Source organism: Jaculus jaculus, chromosome 1 (assembly GCF_020740685.1).
Source record: "Jaculus jaculus isolate mJacJac1 chromosome 1, mJacJac1.mat.Y.cur, whole genome shotgun sequence".
Taxonomy (NCBI): Eukaryota; Metazoa; Chordata; class Mammalia; order Rodentia; family Dipodidae; genus Jaculus; species Jaculus jaculus.
In genome coordinates this window covers 14,872,417-14,892,798 of record NC_059102.1, presented here as the reverse complement: position 1 = coordinate 14,892,798, position 20,382 = coordinate 14,872,417, and the positions used below count along the sequence as shown (strand labels likewise).

The 20,382-nt window shown below is 43.1% G+C and overlaps 1 protein-coding gene and 1 non-coding gene across 2 annotated transcripts in view; both read right to left on the bottom strand.

Moving 5' to 3' along the window:
- Eif3a (eukaryotic translation initiation factor 3 subunit A) overlaps positions 1–19,496 on the bottom strand; it is a 42,927-nt gene extending 23,431 nt beyond the window's left edge. Inside the window, exons 1-9 of the mRNA XM_004659296.2 lie at positions 19,327–19,496; positions 10,403–10,593; positions 10,122–10,258; positions 9,615–9,778; positions 8,629–8,828; positions 4,982–5,190; positions 1,863–2,034; positions 598–702; positions 120–218 (exon numbers count right to left, since the gene is read on the bottom strand). Coding sequence (XP_004659353.2) covers positions 120–218; positions 598–702; positions 1,863–2,034; positions 4,982–5,190; positions 8,629–8,828; positions 9,615–9,778; positions 10,122–10,258; positions 10,403–10,593; positions 19,327–19,375 — 1,326 coding nt within the window. The 5' untranslated portion in view covers positions 19,376–19,496. The remainder of the gene's footprint in view (positions 1–119; positions 219–597; positions 703–1,862; positions 2,035–4,981; positions 5,191–8,628; positions 8,829–9,614; positions 9,779–10,121; positions 10,259–10,402; positions 10,594–19,326) is intronic.
- On the bottom strand, positions 348–476 carry LOC123457855. Its single transcript, XR_006635215.1, has one exon. It is a non-coding gene; the product is annotated as a small nucleolar RNA SNORA19 (small nucleolar RNA).
- Positions 19,497–20,382: the final 886 nt, after the last annotated feature.

Here is a 20,382-nt window from a genome sequence, read left to right as displayed (position 1 = left end):
TCTGTTTTAAAACTGACAGTTTGAAAGACCAACGAGGGTAGGAATACAACGTGAGGTATATATAAATGGGGCAGTGTTCACATCTTGGGCAGTTCTTACTTTGCCAGGTCCATGTTTACCTGCTGCAGGAGGCGAAGAATGGTGTTGTTTTGCAGCTGTGGCACATACTGTTGTAACTCTGGTTCCTTTTCAGGTTGTTCCCTGACCCAATTTAGAACCTAAAAAATTAAATTGAGAAGGAATTATAGTTTCTATGTCAAGGTTACAAAAACACCTCAAATTCTCTCCATTTTTAATATATAAAATGACACAATGAAACATACAAAACCCACCAGAATCTACTTGATACTTGTCTGAAGGTGACTGACAGCAATGACTAAATCAAGACATGCTGTTAATTTACCTCCAGGGTTAGTTTAGCACATCAGAAATATCTTTTCTCTTGATAAGAAGAAAAAAGACAATGAAATGTGCACAACTGAGTCAAACACACAGGAGAGTACTTCTCCCTGAAAGAAGCAAAGGGTATATTTCCCCGATATGGCAATGATATGAGTCATATGGTAAAACAGCCCACGTAGAAGGACAATGGCCTACCTTTGTGACTCTCTCACATAGCTTTAGTGGGTTGAATTCTACTTCCAGCCAATTATAAAGGTCTTTTACCTCGGGGACAACATACTGCAGCACATTGAATCTGACCTACAGCAAACAAAGCAAAAGTTTTAGCTGTTAAAAAAAATTTCCAACTGAGATCCTGAACTGTAAGTTAAATTATAGGTGTGAAAATCAGGAGAATTACTATGAGACTGCCCAACCTCAATTCCCATTACATTTACCCACCACCCACCCAAAAACAAAAACTCCAAACTATGGTGAATTCTTGTTTCACACTGTGCTTCTATCAGGAAACTGAAAAGGAAACAAAACTCTCTGCCAGCATTAGGTAGTTGCAAAGACAACTATGATGGCCAGCACAAACAAAACAGCTTAAGTGGGGCGTGGTGGCACACACCTTTAATCCCAGCACTCAGGAGGATTGCCATGAATTCGAGACCACCCTGAGACTACATAGTAAATTCCAGGTCAGCCTGGACGAGAGTGAAACCCTTCCTCACAAAAAAAGACCCTGCCTCAAAAAAAGCCAAAAAATATTTGTATGCAAATTATCACACAAAAATTACCATGATAGTGCTATTCATATTAAACCGAAGCTGGGGAAACTCAAATATCCAACAACAGGACAGTGTTATGTTCATGTAACAGTTGCCTCATATCCCAAGGCTCCACAGCAAGAGTCAACCAACCACAGCTGAAAATTTTCAGGGGAAAAACAAGAAATGCATCTTAGCCAGGTGTTGTGGCACACACCTTTAATCTCAACACTGGGGAGACAGAGGTAGGAGGATTGTTGTGAGTTCGAGGGCAGCTTGGAATAGAGTGAGACCCTATGTTGAAAAAAAAATTGCATCTGTATTATTTTCTTGTCATTATTCCTACCATTACAACTATTTACACAGAATTTAAACTCTAATAGGTATTGTATATTGTCTGGAGATTATTAAAACAGAAGGTTATGCATGGATTACATACAAATACTATACTGTTTTAGACTTAAGGACTAAGCACCGGTGGATTTGGACCTTGAACCTATCCCACACAGTACTCAGAAAAATTGTCCCATATACACCCACTGCTTTAGATATCACCTCAAGTGAACAAAATGCCCATTTACACCAATGGTTCCTTTTCCACAACAACTCCCCCCCATCAAAGAATCACAATTCCTAGTAATAACCACTGATTATTAAACTTAACATAGTTTTCTGTTCAAAAGTAAAAATACTCAAACTTATACTAACCATATCATTAATAAGGCCAATTCGTGTGGGTGGTGCTTGAAGACCTAGAAGTGTTGCGAGGCGACGCTGTTTCTCCATTATAATGCCATCCATATCCAAAAGCCGAGCAATATCAGTGCGCTCAGGAGTAATGGGGATGGAAAGAGTAGCCAAAAGGACTCTAGTAGACATTCTGTGGTGAACAAAGTTTTATCTATTGAGAATGCAAAGGTTTCTCGATATGCACAACAGTGCTTCTCCTTAGTGGTCTCTACAACTCACTACACTTCATCACAAGCAATTAAGAGGTAAGAGACAGGCTGGAGAGATGGCTTAGTGGCTAGGAGTTTGCCTACAAAGCCAAAGGATCCCGGTTCAATTCTCCAGGATTCATGTAAGCCACATGCACAAGGGGCACATGCATTTGGAGTTTGTTTACAGTGGCTGGAGGCCCTGATGCGCCCATTCTCTCTCTTTCTCTCTCTCTTTCTCTCTCCCTCTCTCTCTTGCTCTCAACTAAATAAATAAAATATAAAAAGAGATAAGAGACATACATATACATAGAACCAGTCTCATCCACACCTTACTATTGCTGGTGCTTTGGAGTAAGAATGTAGCTGAATAGCTGCAAAAGCACACTTTCTTTTTTTTTTTTTTAATTTTTTTAGTTTATTTATTTGAGAGCGACAGACAGAGAGAGAAAGACAGAGGGAGAGAGAGAATGGGCGCGCCAGGGCTTTCAGCCTCTGCAAACGAACTCCAGACGCGTGCGCCCTCTTGTGCATCTGGCTAATGTGGGTCCTGGGGAATCGAGCCTAGAACCAGTGTCCTTAGGCTTCACAGGCAAGCGCTTAACCGCTAAGCCAACTCTCCAGCCCCACACTTTCTCATAAGATTAATTAAGACAGCTTTAAAAGCTAACGGAAATAATGACAATTATTAAAAATACTGTAGACTTTAAGTAAACGTGATTATGACAGACAACTGAAAAGCAGCCAAAAGCTCCATCTCCACTTCCCCAAAGCACCTGTCAGCACTGGAGAACACTAGACTGTGGTGCCCAGGAGTCTAGGACTAGATCTCAGCTTCACTACTTCCAAGACTGTGACCTTGGGAAAGATACTGCACTGAGTTTTAAATAACATGAAGCAGCAAATAACCTAAAGTAACCTAATGGTACTTTTGGAAGGGACAGTATTAAGTATCCTAGAAGAGAGCCAGCTGGTTTAATACATTACTGTAGAACTATAAAATCTAAGGCCCAGAGTGGTAGCATACACCTTTAATCCCAGCACGCAGAGGGCTGAGGTAGGAAGATCCCCAAGTTCGTAGCTAGCCTGGGAGCTATAGAGTGAGTTCCAGGTCAGCTGGGGCTAGAGTCAGACCCTACCTTGAAAAACGCAATTTTTTTTTTGGGGGGGGGGTAGGGTCTTGCTTTAGCCTAGGTTGACTTATGTAGTCTCAGGCTGGCCTGGAACTCAGTGATCCTCCTACCACTGCCCCCCAAGTACCAGGATTAAAGGCATGCGCCACCATACCCTACTTAAAATTAATTTGATAACCATAATTCTACTGAAAGCCATGATCCCAGTTTATCAATGTAAGAGAAAAAAGGTATGTATAAATGTCCTACTTTGTGTAAGACACTGGCTTCAATTCCTAGCTTTGCCCATACTTTTCCCCACCAAAAACTGGAAAGAAGCAAGCAAACCTGGCATGCTGGCACAAGACGATAATCCCAGCACTTGGGAAACTGAGGTAGGAGAATCAGGAGTTCAAAGTCTGCCTAAGCTACACAGCAAGAACTTGAACAAAAGAGGAGTGCACAAAATAAACATACAGAGAGAAGATGTTCTTTAAATTTTATCTGTTCCCAGGCTAGCAATGTGGGATTTTTAAATATAATTTTTATTTACTCCTTTGCAAGGAGGAGTAGTAGGAAGAGAATATGGATGAATAGGTATACCAAGGCCTCATACCTCTGCAAATGAACTTCAGATACATGTGTCACTTTGTAATTCTGACTTTACGTGGGTACTGGGGAATCCAACCTATGCTGACAAGCTTTCTAAGCAAGCTCTTGTAATTGCTGAGTCACCTCCCCAGCGTGTGAAGCAAGTTTTAATACTCTCAAAAAACATGCAGTGGCAATGAACCACAAAGCCCAGCCAGCTATTCAATCTTAAGGGTTATCAACTAACATGGTAACAGTGTACACTGTTGGTATCAGGTATGTCAGATGTGATAAATTCATTTTTTACTTAATATATTTTCATTTTTTAAAATATCTTTGCTCCTTTATTTGTGTGGGAGAGAAGATGAGAGCACCAGGGCCTCTTGCCACTGCAAACAAAATCCAGACATATTCACCACTTTGTGCATCTGGCTTTTTGCAGGTGCTTGTGGTGTACCAAACCCAGGCCAGCATATTTTGCAACCAAGTGTCTTTAACCACTGAGCAATCTCCCCAGCCCCATTTATCACATTTTCAACTTACAATGTGTTTGTTTATTGGGATATAACCCCATCACAAGGGAAGGAGCACTGTATTCCAGAGTTGAGATTTTAGAATCAGGAAAAAGAAAAGATCTTCACGTAGCTATCATTTTAGTTGTTAAGCTTGCACATTAGACTCATGTATACTTGGATATAGAAGGTTCAGATGTTAACACTACCTCTGCCAATCTATTTTCTCAATTGGGCTTTTGTTGGGAGGTTTTTTCAGACAAAAGATGGCTCCCAAAAACCAAGAATACTATCCAAGTGCAATGTTTTATATCACACTAAATGGACTGTTGCCAGTACCTATTGGGCAGAGGCTAGGAAAACTGTTAAACATCCTACAATGCACAGAACAGAATCACACAAAATTTCCAAATCCGAAGTATCAGCCGGCCGTGGTGACACACACCTTTAATCCCAGCACTCAGAAGGCAAAGGTAGGACCACTGTGAGTTCAAGGCCACCCTGAGACTACATGGTGAATTCCAGGTCAGCCTGGCTAGTGTGACCCTACCTGGAAAAACAAAATCAACCCCAAGATATCAATAGTGTGTTAGCCCCCAAGAAATCCTGATTTGGCCCATACTATCATCTGATGGATGTTTAACTTTATAACTACCCAACTACAATGTTCTTACCTTTGCATCTCATCTTGTGTAAGGTTCTTTCTCATTTCTCTAGACAGATGATAAAGACGATGGAGTGTAGATGCATGAAAAAGAGCATTTCCAGATTTCCAAAACACCGTAGAGACTTTGTTATAGTAATTTGCCATCAACTGAGGCTTGGGTGGTTTTTTGGACAAGGAAAATAGCCCATGAATATCTTCTACCGCTTTGAAGGCTTCCTAAAATTAGTAGTACAAAATTACTTACGGAATTTTATTTTTATTTATTTACTTGCAAGCAGAGAAAGATAGATAGAACAGAGAGAGAATAGGCACACCAGGGCCTCTAAGCACTGCAAACGAACTCCAGATGCATGTGCCCCTTGTGCATCTGCCTTACATGGGTCCTGGGGAATCAAACTTGAGTCCTTTGGCTTCATAGGCAAATGCCTTAACTGCTAAGCCATCTCTCCAGCCCAGTAACTGTATTTTAAAACAAACCAAAAAAAAAAAAAGTAATTCAATCAGGAGGCAAAGGTAGGAGGATCACCATGAGTTCAAGGCCACCCTGAGACTACATAGTGAATTCCATGTCAGCCTGAGCCAGAGTAAGACCCTACCTCAAAAAAAAACAAAACAAAGTAGTAATTCAAATTCCTTTATGAAACCAGAAACCAAAAATAAAAGCACTAAAAAAAATAATAATGATGAAGGTATGCCAGGTGTGGTGTCACATGCCATAAATCACAGCACTTGGAAGGCAGAGGTAGAGGATCACTGTAGGCTCAAGTCCAGCCTAGAACTACAGTGAATGCCAGGTCAGCCTATGCTAGAGTGAGACCCTGCCTCAAAAAAGCAAATAAAAATAAAAAAATAAGGGCTGGAGAGATGGCTTAAAACACTAGCCTATAAAACCTAAGGATTCATGTTTGACTCTTCAAAACCCACATAAGCCAGACATAGAAGGTGGCACTGTGTCTAGAGTTCAATTACAGTGGCTGGAGGCCCTGGCATGCCAATATTCTCATTTTCTCTTATTTAAAAAAAAGACCAGTCTATTGGGCTTGCCTCAAATAATAATAATAATAATTAATAATAATAATAATAATAATAATAATAATGATGTAGCAAATAAATGGCTTCACATGATTTCCCTTATTACATCACGCACTTGGGAAAACTGCCAAAATTACAAAAATATTAACTTTTTAAGCCTTTAAAATTTTTCAAGGTAATACCATAAAATAGATACTGCAGGTTAAAAGAAAATATTTGTACATTATCTACCACTTGGGGCAATATAAAGAAAAATATCTGGAAAGATGTGAAAAAGAATACAACTGATTTCTGAGTGATGAGAATAGAACACTTCTTTGAGCTTCGCCAGGTTTTACTAATAGGAGCATGTTAATTGTTCTCTACAGACAGTAACTTAAGATAGATGTCACCATAAAAAAGAAAAAAAAAGGCGGGCATGGTGGCACACGCCTTTAATCCCAGCACTCGGGAGGCAAAGGTAGGAGGATCGCTGTGAGTTTGAGGCCACCCTGAGACTACATAGTTAATTATAGGTCAGCCTGGACCAGAGTGAGACCCTACCTCGAAAAAAGAAAAAAAAAAAGGATAAAATGAGAAATTAAAGTCACCTTATCACTTGGCTAAAGCAGCCAATTATGTTATTTGATTGCAATTTCCTTTGTGTCAAGTAGAAATGCCTTCAAGTCACAGAGCTACAAAATCATGAGAAAATGTTTTTGTAGGATACTTAAGAGAAAAATTGGTCTGGCAGAAAACAAGCTTTACAGCCTCACAGGAGCTCTCCACGTAGTCTTCACCCAGCAGACTGCCTAAGCCAAAGCAGTACTGCTCCACGCACACTAAAGGACAAGTCCATGGTTTTAATTTCTAATCTGTCACCAACAAAATTTCATAAAACACAGTAAAATTAGTACAAAAACTAGATGGAGCTGGTGGCTTATGCCTTTAATCCCAGCTGAGGTGGGGGGAATTGCTGTGAGTTCAAGGCCAGTACAGAGTGAGTTTCCGGTCAGCCCTATTAAAGTGAGACTTTGAATTAAAGAAGCTAGTAGTAAGGAAGGGGGGACTTAACAGGATGGTATTGTATATGTAAGTAGAAGAACAAATTAATAGGGGTGAGAAGGCCTAAGTGAGGTCAGGGGAAGAGACTGAGTAAAGGAAAGATAGAGGGAGGGCTACTCAAAATCAAAGAGGATAAAAATAAATTATATGGAAACCTACATTTTTGGACAATGGAACACTCAGGAGCTATAGATTGTTACTAGGAAATTTTCAGTGCCAGGGATGGGATACCTTCCAGTGAGTTGTTGGCCAGGGAGGTCCCTGATGCCCCCAAAGTGTTACAGGCCATTGCCAAAGCCCTTGGTTTCCCACCAGGTACAGATGGTAAGACCCTATTGCTCAAGACTCCACATACTTGGGCTGCAAGGCCACCGAGAAAGCCTGCTGGAGCTGAGCTGAAAACTTCCTCCATATAGACCAACTGACAGATAGCTGGAAAAAGCCACACTGCACACAGTTCAATGGGAGAGAGAAATCACTAGTGAAGATAACCCACAGTGGACACTACAAGCATTGTATTTGGCCAGCCAGGCCAAAAGAGCCAACAGATGCACCTCTGTCATGGTGGAAACCAACTACCCTCTAATTGGACCGGGGCCCACTCCATGGGAGGGAATACATCCCTGATACTGAAAACAGAGGTAGTCATGAGTCCTATGGGTGTAACATCTGCTGCTATCTGGCTAAATGTATATAGTATGGTCACCAAACTGCCCAGTAAGCACTTCTCTTAATGTTCATGCCCATATATTAATGCTACTTCCACTTTTTCATTAGAGAACTTTCTCTTGAGATGGCAGTGACTTTGGGATGACTCAGAAGGCACCATGGTACTGAGAAGTGACAGAGGAGTGCTCAGCACTGCAGTATCTCTATCACACCTTCCAAGGCTCAAAGCCTTGGAAGAGGTAGAGGAAAGAATTTAAGAGCCAAAGGAAGTGTAGGACTCCTTACAACATGCTCCTCCAGACACAGAATGGCCTGGATATCCATGACCTCACAATGCTTGACACTACCTACACAAGACCATCATAATAGGAGGGAAAGATCATGACATCAAAATAAAAGAGAGACTGATTGAGAGGGAGAAGGAATGACGGAGAGTGGAGTATCAAAGGGGAAAGTGGGGGGAGGGAGGGCATTACCATGGGGTATTGTTTACAATCATGGACGTTAATTATAAAAAATAAAAAGAAATTAAAAAGACAAAAATTAGCCAGGCATGGTAGCACACACCTTTAATCCTAGCACGTGGGAGGCAGAGGGAGGAGGATTGCTGTGACTTCGAGGCCACCCTGAGACTACATAGTGAGTTCCAGGTCAGCCTGGGCTAGAGTGGCACCCTACCCCGAAGAACCAAAAAATTAAAATAAAAAGCTAGTAATGGGGCTGAGGAAAGGCTTAGCAGTTAAAGCATTTGCCTGCAAAGCCTAATGACCTTGGTTCGATTCCCCAGGACCCATGTAAGCTGGAATTCGTTTTTAATGGCTGGAGGCCCAGGTGCAACCATTCTTTCTCTCTCTCACTCTCTCAAATAAATATTTAAAATTTTTTTAGAGAAGCTAGTAGTTAACACACCTGCCACAGTTCCATGCTGATAGCACTGTCCAACTGAACAAGCCTGGTTTCCAAATGCATTGACTGGCTCTCAGGATTATTAAGATTGATTGCAGTGCTCTGGTTGTGGTGGCGCTGAATCTGAGACAAGTGCATTCTCAAATTGTCACAGAGCTTGCGGAATTCAGCCTTACGTGTGTACTGCAGGCAGAATTTGAAAGCTGTAAACAAAATTGTCAAATGTTAGGCCATTTCCAATACTGACTTAAATATATGAATACATTTAATATCATGTGTTAAGAGCAGTTATTTCAAGACTCACCAAATTCACCATTCTTTACAAATACATTCTAAGTATGTCATAACTCCCTTCATATATTGACTACCAGCTCAAATCCTGACAAAACCAAAACTGACATGGCCATAATTCCTGGCCTAAAAAACCCAAGATATGGTTCTAGAAGTTTATGAATGGTAAATAACTGGAATTCAGTCTATCACTTCAAATCCCAAGAGTAAAAATTTCTAGGCTGAAATACAATAAATTTGTATTATCTAATGTACAAAATGCTTTTATACTTTATAAAATAAAAAATATTTTTTTAAGTTTTTTTTATTTTGGTTTTTCGAGGTAGGGTCTCTAGTAATGGAACACATATGACATGAAAGCAGAGGGGGAACTAGTACTTGAGGGGAGAAATGGGGAAAGATGAGGTGGGAGGTGGCGGGGGGAGGGAACAGGGAGCATGAAAATGCTATACTGAAGTCTGTTTGTTAACCTTAAAAGGGGGAGTGGACTTCAGATGACAATGTAGTATGTTTCTTATGAAAATACCTTAACTAATAAGACAAACCTCTTTTCCAGTTGTTTATCTCAATCCCATTTCAATAAGGGTAAAGCCAGTTCAGTTTGAAGTAGTTTTAAGAAAAGGAGATTAATCAACAAAACTCTATTCAAAAGTATATCTTCAAGTTGGCCGAGTAATACCACTTCACACTCATTTTACCTTGCTGGGCAATATCATGGTAGAGGCGCTCTACTCTAGAATTGTTTCGAAGAAGGTCCAAGCACTGCCGGTATGATTCCCACAGGAACTTAACCCAGGGAGTTAAAAGTAATCTGTCAGTCCGATCCTGTGTGTCTTCCCCACTCACAGCACTCAGGAGAACACTACAAAGAAAAGAACATTGAAAACAATTTTAGACAGGATTTCCCACTAGCTATGGGATTACAAACCACAATGATCACCTGGGATTCTTCCTACAACATCGTATACACCATAAATTGTCACTTAGATCTCTATCAAAACTCCCAGCCTGCATCACAACTGTTTAATTTAATATATGTTCTATTCTACAGCTATCATGCTGCACTTTTGGGAAATTTGATTATTACTGACATAATTGGTGCACTACACATCTGACACATTAAAGGTAAGCACTTTTTCTAACAAGCATTTACTTCAAGTAAGCATGGTACAGCTCTACTCCTAAGGCTCAGCCCCCATATGTACCTCTCAGGAGTTTGAATATTATCCAGATCTTCTATATCTAACACCATTTGTTGGGATTCTTCCTTAGCAGCTTCAGTTTTTTCCTCTGCCAGTTTCAAATATGCCCGAACAACATCCTCTAAAGACTTAATGTTCACCTAAACAGGAGAAAAGAACGAACTTATTTTTTCCAATGAACTGTAAAATGTTAAAAAAGCAAATTTTACAATATAAAATGTATTTACTTTGAAAGGTAAACTACTAAAAGCACTTCAAAAATATAAAACAAAGCTTCTCTGTACCTGCTGGCAAATGTTCTTATACTGATATAATCCTTCCTTAGCCAAGTGGCTCTTGCGAAGATCCACACAAAGTTCCAAGTACTTCAACATAATTGGCTCATGTATCTTCTGCCATGTTCTGTGTTTTTTACTTTTCATAACATCATAAAGAACATCAAGGGCAGGTTGCTTTTTGCCAACCTCAAGAAATTCTGAAAACAATAATTCACAAAAATTAAAACCAGTTATGTATACATTATGTATATCATAGAAAATCTAAACCTTGGGGCTGGGGACGTAGCTTTGGTAAAGTGTATGCCTTGCAAGTAGGAGACCCTGAGTTCAATAAATGCTAGGAATAGCAGTGCACAAGGCTGTAATCCCATGGAAGGCAGACACAGGAGGATCCCTGGAGCTCAATGGCTAGCCAATCTAGCAGTTAGGCTGCAGGCCAAGGAGACCCTGTTTCAAAAAGAACTAGAGCTGAGGAGATGGTTCAGCAATTAAATGTGCTTGCTTGCAAAGCCTACCAGCCTAGGTTTGTGAACGACACAGGGTCCTTATGCTAACACTGTATCTCTCTCTCTCCCTCTACACACACACACACACACACACACACAGAGAGAGAGAGAGAGAGAGATGCATGCACAAACAATACACACCATGTGAAAATCTAGAACCGGCGAGAAAGCTCAGAACTTTGCATTTGCTTGCAAAACCTGGCAGTCCAGGTTCAATTCTCTAGTAGCCACATAAAGTCAGATGCACAAAGTGGTGCATGCATCTGGAGCTCCTCTGCAGTGGCAGGGGGGCCTGGCATACCTATATATTCTCTAGCCTTCACTCTCATAATAATTTTTTTTTTTATCTAAGCCTTGCCTCCTTTTAACAGGTCATTTTAGTTTCTTAACTCTAGCAACTTTTTCCTGTCACATTTGGTTTTGATTTTTGTTAAGTTATCCCATAGTTACACAAGGCACAACAATGAACAGATGGAGTCAAGTGACAGCAATATTGAGTCTTACCATGAACATCATCTCTCAACTTATTAGCCTAAACATGAGAAAAATATGATGAATTCCAACTTAAGGGTGCTGTGGTTTGAAAGTAAAGTCTAAAGAGGGTATTCAATTACAGGGCTCCACCCTCAGAAGTGGAACAAATGGCTTTTATAGAATAGAGTTGCCCTACTAACCCTTCCAACATGCAAGGGGTACAACATTAATTCCCTCAATATGAGGCAGTAACAGAGCACCACCTTGGAAACAGCAGTAGCCAGCCCTCACCAGATGCCTTAACAGGCATCTGTTGGCATCCTAATCCTGAACATCTCAGCCTCCAGAAATGTGAGAAATAAATTCCTGTTGTTGGTAAAGTGCCTAGGAGCTGGTATTTTTGTTAATAGCAAATCAAATGGACCAAGAAAAAAGCATTTTACAAACACATGATCAGTATTTCTCAAAAATAAATAAATAAATAGGAAGGTTTGAGAAAATATCACAACCTAGAAGAGGACATGAAAACTACATGTGCTATGGTACCACAGATAGAATACTAACACTAAAGAGAACATTATGGAAAAAAAGCAAAGGGATCTGAACACAGCACTGATTTTGATGAATATGCCAGTTGTTGATTCATCAGTTGGGACAGATGTACCTTACTGGTTTAAAATTATGCATTTATGGGGCAAGTGGTTATAGTATAATGGGAACTTTTTAGCATTTTTTGTTTTTAAAAGATTTTTAGGGCTGGAGAGACAGCTTAGTGTTTAAGGCACATGCCTGGGAAACCTAAGGACCCCAGTTCAATTCTCCAGGTCCCACGTAAGCCATATGTGCCCACCGTGGAGCATCCATCTGGAGTTCTTTTCAAATGCCTAAAAAGACCCTGGCACACCCACTCATTCTCCCTACCCCGTGTCTAATAAATAAATATAAATAAATAAGTCTTTTAAAAGATTTTAAAGCCGGGTGTGGTGCGCACGCCTTTAATCCCAGCACTCAGGAAGCAGAGGTAGGTCGATCACTGTGAGTTCAAGGCCACCCTGAGAGTGCATAGTGTGTTCCAGGCCAGCCTGGGCTACAAATATAGCAAGATTTTGCCTCTGAATAAATAAATAACCCCCCCCAAAGAAAGCAAATTGCCAAATTTCACCAACAAAAAACTTACAACTATACCACTTAGAAATAATTTGGGAAGAGACAAGGACAGCACATGGGTCCCCAGACCTCCACGTAAAAGACAGGACGGCTGTGTGCCTGCGTGGGTGTGCGCAGGCGCAGAGACCATCCTGGGAACCCCCGCATCTGGATGACTACAGCGAAGTTAGGGAAGCAAGTGCTGTTTGCGGGACCTACGCGGAAGCCTTCAGTTAGGCCGGGCGTGGGGTGTGGGCCCATAATCTTAGGAGGATGCCAAGTTCGAGGGCAGCCTGGGCTACCTTTGCTTAATTTTTTTTTTCTTTTCCCGAGGTAGGGTCTCACTCTGGCCCAGGCTGACCTGGAATTCACTATGTAGTCTCAGGGTGACCTTGAACTCATGGCAATCCTCCTACCTCTACCTCTACCTCCAAAGTGCTGGGTTTAAAGGTGTGTACCACCACACCGCTCAAATAAAATAAAAAATAAATAAATGGGCTGGAGAGATAGCTTAGCAGTTAAGCACTTGCCTGTGAAGCCTAAGGACCCTGGTTCAAGGCTCGATTCCCCAGGACCCACGTTAGCCAGATGCACAAGGCGGCGCATGTGTCTGGAGTTCATTTGCAGTAGCTGGAGGCCCTGACACGCCCATTCTCTGTCTCTCTCTCTGCCTCTTTCTCCCTCTGTCATTCTCAAATAAATAATTAAACAAACAAAATTTTAAAAAAAAAAGAGCTGAAGAAATGTTGATGGAGCCAAAGAAAGGGCTGAGTAGTTAAAAGATGCTTGCTTGTTAAGTCTGATGGCCTGCCTGGGTTCAGTTTCCCAGTACCCACGTAAAGCCAAATGTACAAAGTGATGCATGCACTTGGAGTTTGTTTGCAGTGGCAAGAGGCCCTGGTGTGTCTATTTTCTCTTGCTCTCTCCCTCTCTCTCTCTCAGATAAATAAATAAAAATAAAACAGGGCTGGAGAGATGGCTTAGCGGTTAAGTGCTTGCCTGTGAAGCCTAAGGACCCCGGTTCAAGGCTCGATTCCCCAGGACCCACGTTAGCCAGATGCACAAGGGGGGCGCACGCGTCTGGAGTTCGTTAGCAGCGGCTGGAGGCCCTGGCGCGCCCATTCTCTCTCTCTCCCTCTATCTGTCTTTCTCTCTGTGTCTGTCGCTCTCAAACAAATAAATTTAAAAAAAAGATTAAAAATAAAACAATCTATCAAAGAAGCCAGAAAAAAAAAAAAGAAATAATTTGAAGGTGCTAAAACACTAGATTAACTATAAAGCCTGTGTGGTGGTGCACACCTTTAATCCCAGCACTTGGGAGGCAGAGAATTCAGGCCACTCTGAGGCTACATAGTGACTTCCAGGTCAGCCTGAGCTAGAGTGAGACTCTACCTCAGAAAACCAAACAAATAAGATAAAACTGTTATATTTTCCTCCTAAGGAAAAATCTTACGGAACAAATTTTTTTTTTGAGTCAACCTGGCTTTGGGGAAGGGGGAAGCTCTTCCTTAAAGCAAACACAGTGAGAGCCCTAGGTTCAATCCTCAGCACCAAAAAAAAAAAAAAGGAGCCTGGAGCTGGTGCCTTTAATCCCAGAACTCAGGAGTTTGAGGCCATCCAGAGACTACATAATGAATTCCAGGTCAGCCTGATCTAGATGGAAACCCTAGGGGTGGGGGGGGAGTACACCATTATCTACTTTGTACTAGATACATAATCACGCCCCCCCCAAAAAAGCCCCTTATTTCTTAGATTAGGTTTAGTAACTCTCTAGTTCTTTCAATTATCACATCCTCCAGTGGGGGTGCTTCCCTAACATCTCTTCTTCCAGTGAATACACCAATCTGCTTCAGCTCTAAAAAATTTTAAGATGTTTGCAGCAGAGTAAATCATACATCATAACAAGAAATAGGTATTTTTAAAAATATTTATTTATTTAGGAAAGAAACATAGAAAGGTAGACAGAGAAAGAGAATGGGAGAGCCAGGACCTCCTGCTAATGCAAACAAGTTCCAGACATATCTGGAACATCTGACTTTACATGGGCACTGGGGACTCAAACCCAGGCAGGCCATCAGGCTTTGCAAGCAAGCACCTTTACTGGCTAAGCCATCTCCCCAGCTCCTAGAATTAAGTATTTTTACATACTATCCTATGACATCCCTTATTTTAGCAATGTTTTCCCTCCAGTGTTGAGGATCAAGCCCAAGTCCTCCAGATTTACAAGAGCCCTACCCCTGAGCCCAATCTCATCCCTTATGATAGTATCCAACAGTAACCTTCACACTGTAAGCAAGTACATCTTCACCCTTCAGAGGGAAAGTCTGTCTGCACTTGGCACTTGATTGTCTTCCTACTAAACAATCTAGGTGAAACAAGGAAATACAACCAGGCATTCCAAGGGTTCTTGAAGGCTCTTTAACCCAAGGTTCTTATCAGCAGAAACTTTACAGCTGAAGGCTGAGGAGATGCTTCCTTGCAGAGCCTGTGGTCAGGGTTCAGTTCCCCAGCCACCCATGTAAAGCTGGACAGGCATTCACTTGCTGCAGCAAGGGACTCTGGCACACATACACATGTGCAATTTTTCTAAGTTTTTACAGTTTTAAATGCCCTTAATCAACCTATCCTGCACATTAACCAAATCACAGCAGCAACATTAAAATGACTTATGCCCATCTTCCAATCTTACATGAAGGAGTGAAATCTTAAACTACTATATAATAGATGTGCTTGCTGCATGGAAGAGGCACAGATCAAGTTAAAGAGATGAACCTACAGAAATGACAATACAAAATGATAACAAACTACAGAGCTGTCTAAACATTCTCCACATGCTCCATTTTTGTTGTTGTTGTTTTTTTTGAGGTAGGGTCTCACTCTAGCCAAGGCTGACCTGGAATTCACTATGTAATCTCAGGGTGGCCTCGAACTCACAGCAATCCTACCTCTGCCTCCCAAATGCTGGAATTAAAGGCGTGTGCCACCACACCCAGCTTCAATTTATAATTTTTAAGTGAGCATGTTTTCTTAAAGTCTTACTTAGGAGCTTGATGTGATAGTAGTACACCACTAATTCTGGAACTCAAGGAGGTGAAGGCAGAAGGACCAAGTTCAAGGACAGGGTACCAGGGTTACCCTAACAAGAAAAATGGCAATCAAAACTTCTGAGTCCACAGAAGTTATCATGGTGATGAAAAGAAAAGAGACCACAGTACTCAGTAATGCAATATGTCTTCACACCTTCCAAGGCTCAGGTTCTAATGCGGAAGAATGTAAGAGCCAAAGGAAGGGCAGGACTCCATACAACATGCTCCCTCCAGACACACAATGGCCTGGATATCCATGGCCTCACAGTGCCTGACATTACCTGCATAAGAGGTGGAAAAGATCATGACCTCAAAAGTAAAAGAGAAGCCGGGCGTGGTGGCGCACGCCTTTAATCCCAGCACTCGGGAGGCAGAGGTAGGAGGATTGCCATGAGTTCAAGGCCACCCTGAGATAACAGAGTTAATTCCAGGTCAGCCTGGACCAGAGTGAGACCCTACCTCGAAAAACCAAAAAAAAAAAAAAAAAAAAAAAAAGTAAAAGAGAGACTGATTGAGATGGAGCGGGGGTATGATGGAGAATGGAGTTTCAAAGGGGGAAAGTGGGGGGAATGAGGGTATTACCATGGTTTTTTTTTTTTTTTTTTCCGAGGTAGGGTCTCACTCTGGCTCAGGCTGACCTGGAATTCACTGTGTAGTCTCAGGGTGGCCTTGAACTCTCGGCGATCCTCCTACCTCTGCCTCCCGAGTGCTGGGATTAAAGGCGTGCGCCACCACGCCCGGCCCATGGGGTATTTTTTATAATCATGGAAGTTGTTAATTAAAAAAAAAACTTTCTGAGTCCAATCTCCCTTCTAATTATGTAAGTTTCAAATAAGCCAAAGGAAAACACATTAAAAAAAATAACTCCATATATGGTATGGGGCTTCATCCCACCAAGATAATATGATAGAGAGGGAGGCTTTTAAAGAAACTGTAATGGAAACAGATTCTAAGAAATGATGATGGTAAGTCTTCTTGGCCTCATTCTAACTTACATGCATGGATAATTTAGTTCCTCTGAATTACCTAATTTGTTGGGAGGGGCGCAGCTTTTGAGGCTGGAAAGAACTAAAGGCCCTATTTCAAAGCTTACAGAAATGGTGACCTCCAAATTAATACTCACAAAATTACAATTAAAATGTGGAATTGTATTATTGGGAGAGTGGATGTCCTTTAGGACATGACTAAGTATATACAATAAAAGAATGGTTTATATCAGTCCTTCATTTTTAATAATGTGCTCAACAGACCAAATAGGTAAGTGATGTTATCCATCTGTGGATTTCATAACTATTTTTTTTCAAACTTTTCTTTATTTGCTCTGTGTGTGCACATATGCACACACGCACCAGGTTCTCTTGTGGGAGCAAACATATGCCTGTCCAACTTTACCTGGGCAGCTAAGAATTGAACCCGGGTCAGCAGACTTTGCACGTAAGTGCCTTTTGGCCTCTGAGGCACCTTCCCCAACTCCACAACTGCTACTTAAGGCAGTGGTTACACAGTATGAGCTAAAAGGTGAGCATCTGCTTTAACACTGGAAAAGGGGTCTTTGCTCAGTGATATGAATTTCTTGCCTGTGACGAAGCCAGGGTTTCATCGTGCTGAATGATTACCGTAAGTTTACCCAAAATTATTGCTGATACACAGATTTGGAATAATTTGACTGTTCTAATTAACTTTATCTACACCTTATTAAGATACACAGTGGATGAAGTCTAAATATGTCTGGAGCTACAAATGTTAGAAATAAAACATTTAGGGAAAATGAGATTCCTAGTGAGTGAAATGCCCTTTTATTGCCCTACTTAATGTTTTGTGAGCAGTGCTGTGATCCACAATAAAAATCCTCATTCAAACTGTCAAAGACATATAAATTATCATTTGAAAGGCAAGGTTAACCACAGAAGGATCAATACAAGCCTTAATAAAACCTATACAAACAAGATCCAAGCCTCCCACACATATTACACAGTAGTCCCTTTCTGCCCCATGCCTATTTCACTGATATTTTCCTTAACTTGCTCTTCATGAATGTTTTTCAACGTAGACACTGTGGGGGAAAAAAATGTAAGAACATTACGTATCCTTTCTACTTTAACAAAATTACTCAACAGCCAGAAGTGGGTGGCTCAAGCCTATCCCAGCATCCCAAGGAGGATCACCAGTTTCAGGCCAGCCTCAAGCTGGTCTGTCTGGGCTACAAAAGACCCTGCTTAAAAAAATAAAAATTAAAAAGCTGCTGAAATACTTAAGTCCAGCAGATGATCCCAAACATGAGTGACAGAAACTGAGCAGAACACACCAAGGCTTTGATACCCGGGCCAAAGATAAAATGCTTCAGCCCACTGGCATGGGGAAAATGCCTGCTGGCACCAACTTAGGCAACTCATTTTGTAATTCTAAGTTTCAAAACACCAAAAGCCCAAACTTTGCTACAGTTTAGTTGGCAATAATAAATTTCCATTACTACCCATTTTCTTTCCTTTAAATAAAAAAAAAAGTCCTTAAATTTGCCGGTTAGACTCAACAGTAACAACCTTTCTGTTGTAGCTTTGATACAATTAATGTATTCCATGGAATAGTATTCACTAGCCCTCACAAAAATTGTTATTAAAAAAGTACTCACCAACAAACTGGCAAACTATTAGTATTGTTTTTTAAGTATTAACTCCAAGTGGCCTTTTCACAAAATGAGGCTTCAAATATGGTAAGTCAATAAAGCACTTCAAACCTGTAACACGGCCTATCTATTTTGATATTTAAGAGTCCTCTCCCCGCCCCCCCCAAAAAAAAGCAAAGAAGAATAGGAGCTGCAGATGCTTACAAAACACTTGGAAATTACTAGGTCAAAAAAGGGGGGGGGACAACATTTCTAAAGACCAGAGACGTGTACAAGACATTTACACAGCATGTCAATGGGTTACAAATGCCTCTTTTAGAGATCCGGGCCCAGCAGAATCTTCTTGCAAGCCCTCGGTACACACATGGAAACAGAAATAGCAAACAGTGGAGCGGCGGCGAAAAAACGACTGATCTAGACGTCAAGAGGCCTTGCTTCTAAGTCTTCCCGAGTTAACAACCAACTCCCGGAGTGACCTTGGTGGGAAAACATTCTTTCCCTAGGCCTGTTTAGGGGAGATCCCAGTGTCTCTATCAAGTGTGTCCCAACTTCCCGCTACCCCTACTATCCAAGGGAAGGGGGAATGGCACGAGCTACTTGGCTCAGGAGCCCCGGAGGTGCACATGGACGGCCGGAGCAGGGTCAGTGGACCCTGGCCCGGCGAAGAGGTATCTGCCGGGCAGGACCGCGGGGAGGGGGAGGGCCAGAGGTGGGTGCCGGGCTCCCGGCCCCGGCGGGAGGTGGAGCCGAGGTTCTCGCGTGCATTGTCCCCGGGAGGGAGCCATGTTTCCTCCTCCCTGGCACTCCCAGATGGCGGCGGGGAGCTCGGGGGGCCTACGGCCGACCGAAGGCAGCGGGCAGAGACGGGGGGTGGGGGGGGCAGAACTTGAGGCCGGCCGGTCTCCGGGTCTCGGCGACACACGAGGGCTTGGGAAGGTGGGGGCGACGAGAGAAGGAAGACGCCGGCGACGGTTCCCGATCGGCGCCCGGAAAGGGAAAGGGAGAGGCCCGCGGAGGCGGCGGGCCCGGGCCTGCCTTCCTTCGCCCTGCGGAGGCCTCAGGCCAGCCCGGCGCACCCGCACTCCCCTCACTCACCGTTGGCGCGCTTGAGGGCATTTTCCGGCCTCTGGAAATAGGCCGGCATCTTGACGGCAAGCTCAGCTCACACGGCGTCAGCGGACTCCCTAGTGACCCTGGCCGGGGAGAGGAGACGAACGAGGGGAGGAGGGCGGGCGGGAAAAAGGAAAAAAAAAAAAAAAAAAAACTAGCGCGAGCTTCCACGCGCCTCGCCAGCACTCGCCCGCGCCCAGCCGGCCGGAGTCGGAAAAGGAAGGAGCCACGTGACCTCCGCGCGGCGAGCCCCGGATGTCAGGAGGGGAGGGCGGGCCATCGGGCGCGCCCCGCCTCTCCCCGCGCGCAGGCGCATAGGCATCTCGTGCACTGGCTGACGTGGCGGCGGCGGCGTGGTGCGTGCGTGCGTGCGCGCGCGCGTCAGGCGGGAGCGTGCGCGACGCCTATCTTTTCTTTCTCCCGCACCCTCCTCGCTGTAGGGGCTGCGCTCGTCGACGCTGTCGCTCCCGGAGCGCGGGCGTCGGCGTGGGGAAGCTGAGTTCGCCGCGAGGTCTGCGCCGAGAAAGGGCGCTTGCCGCGCGGATTCGTTTTGCTCGCGGTTTGTGCGCAGTCATGGCGTGCTGTGGGCGGGTGCCGCTGACTTAACGGTGTCGCGGCCCCGTGCTGCTCGCTATTATGGCCGTGGTCCGGGGATCAGTCGCCGATCGCACTCGGGTGGGCAGGGAAGACGCGATGAGTAACAGACTAGCGGATATAAGAAGGATTGGTATCCCAAGGATTGCCAAAGGCCAGCGGGGACACAGCAACCTGGTACAGAGGAAAGGCCCCGAAGCAGAATAGACTTGCATAATGTTGGAAAGGATGAGTGGCGTCGCTTTCGCCGAGAGCACCCGGCACAAATACGAGACGTGTGTTGGAGGGGGCTAAACTTTTTGTTGGCAACTTCCATGAATATAGATAATGTGTCATGATCATGATCCCCTCCTGCGTGCACCACCACGCCTGGTCTGAATATTATATTTATTTATTTGACAGAAAGAGGGAGAGAGAGAGAGAATGGGCACACCAGGGCCTCTGGCC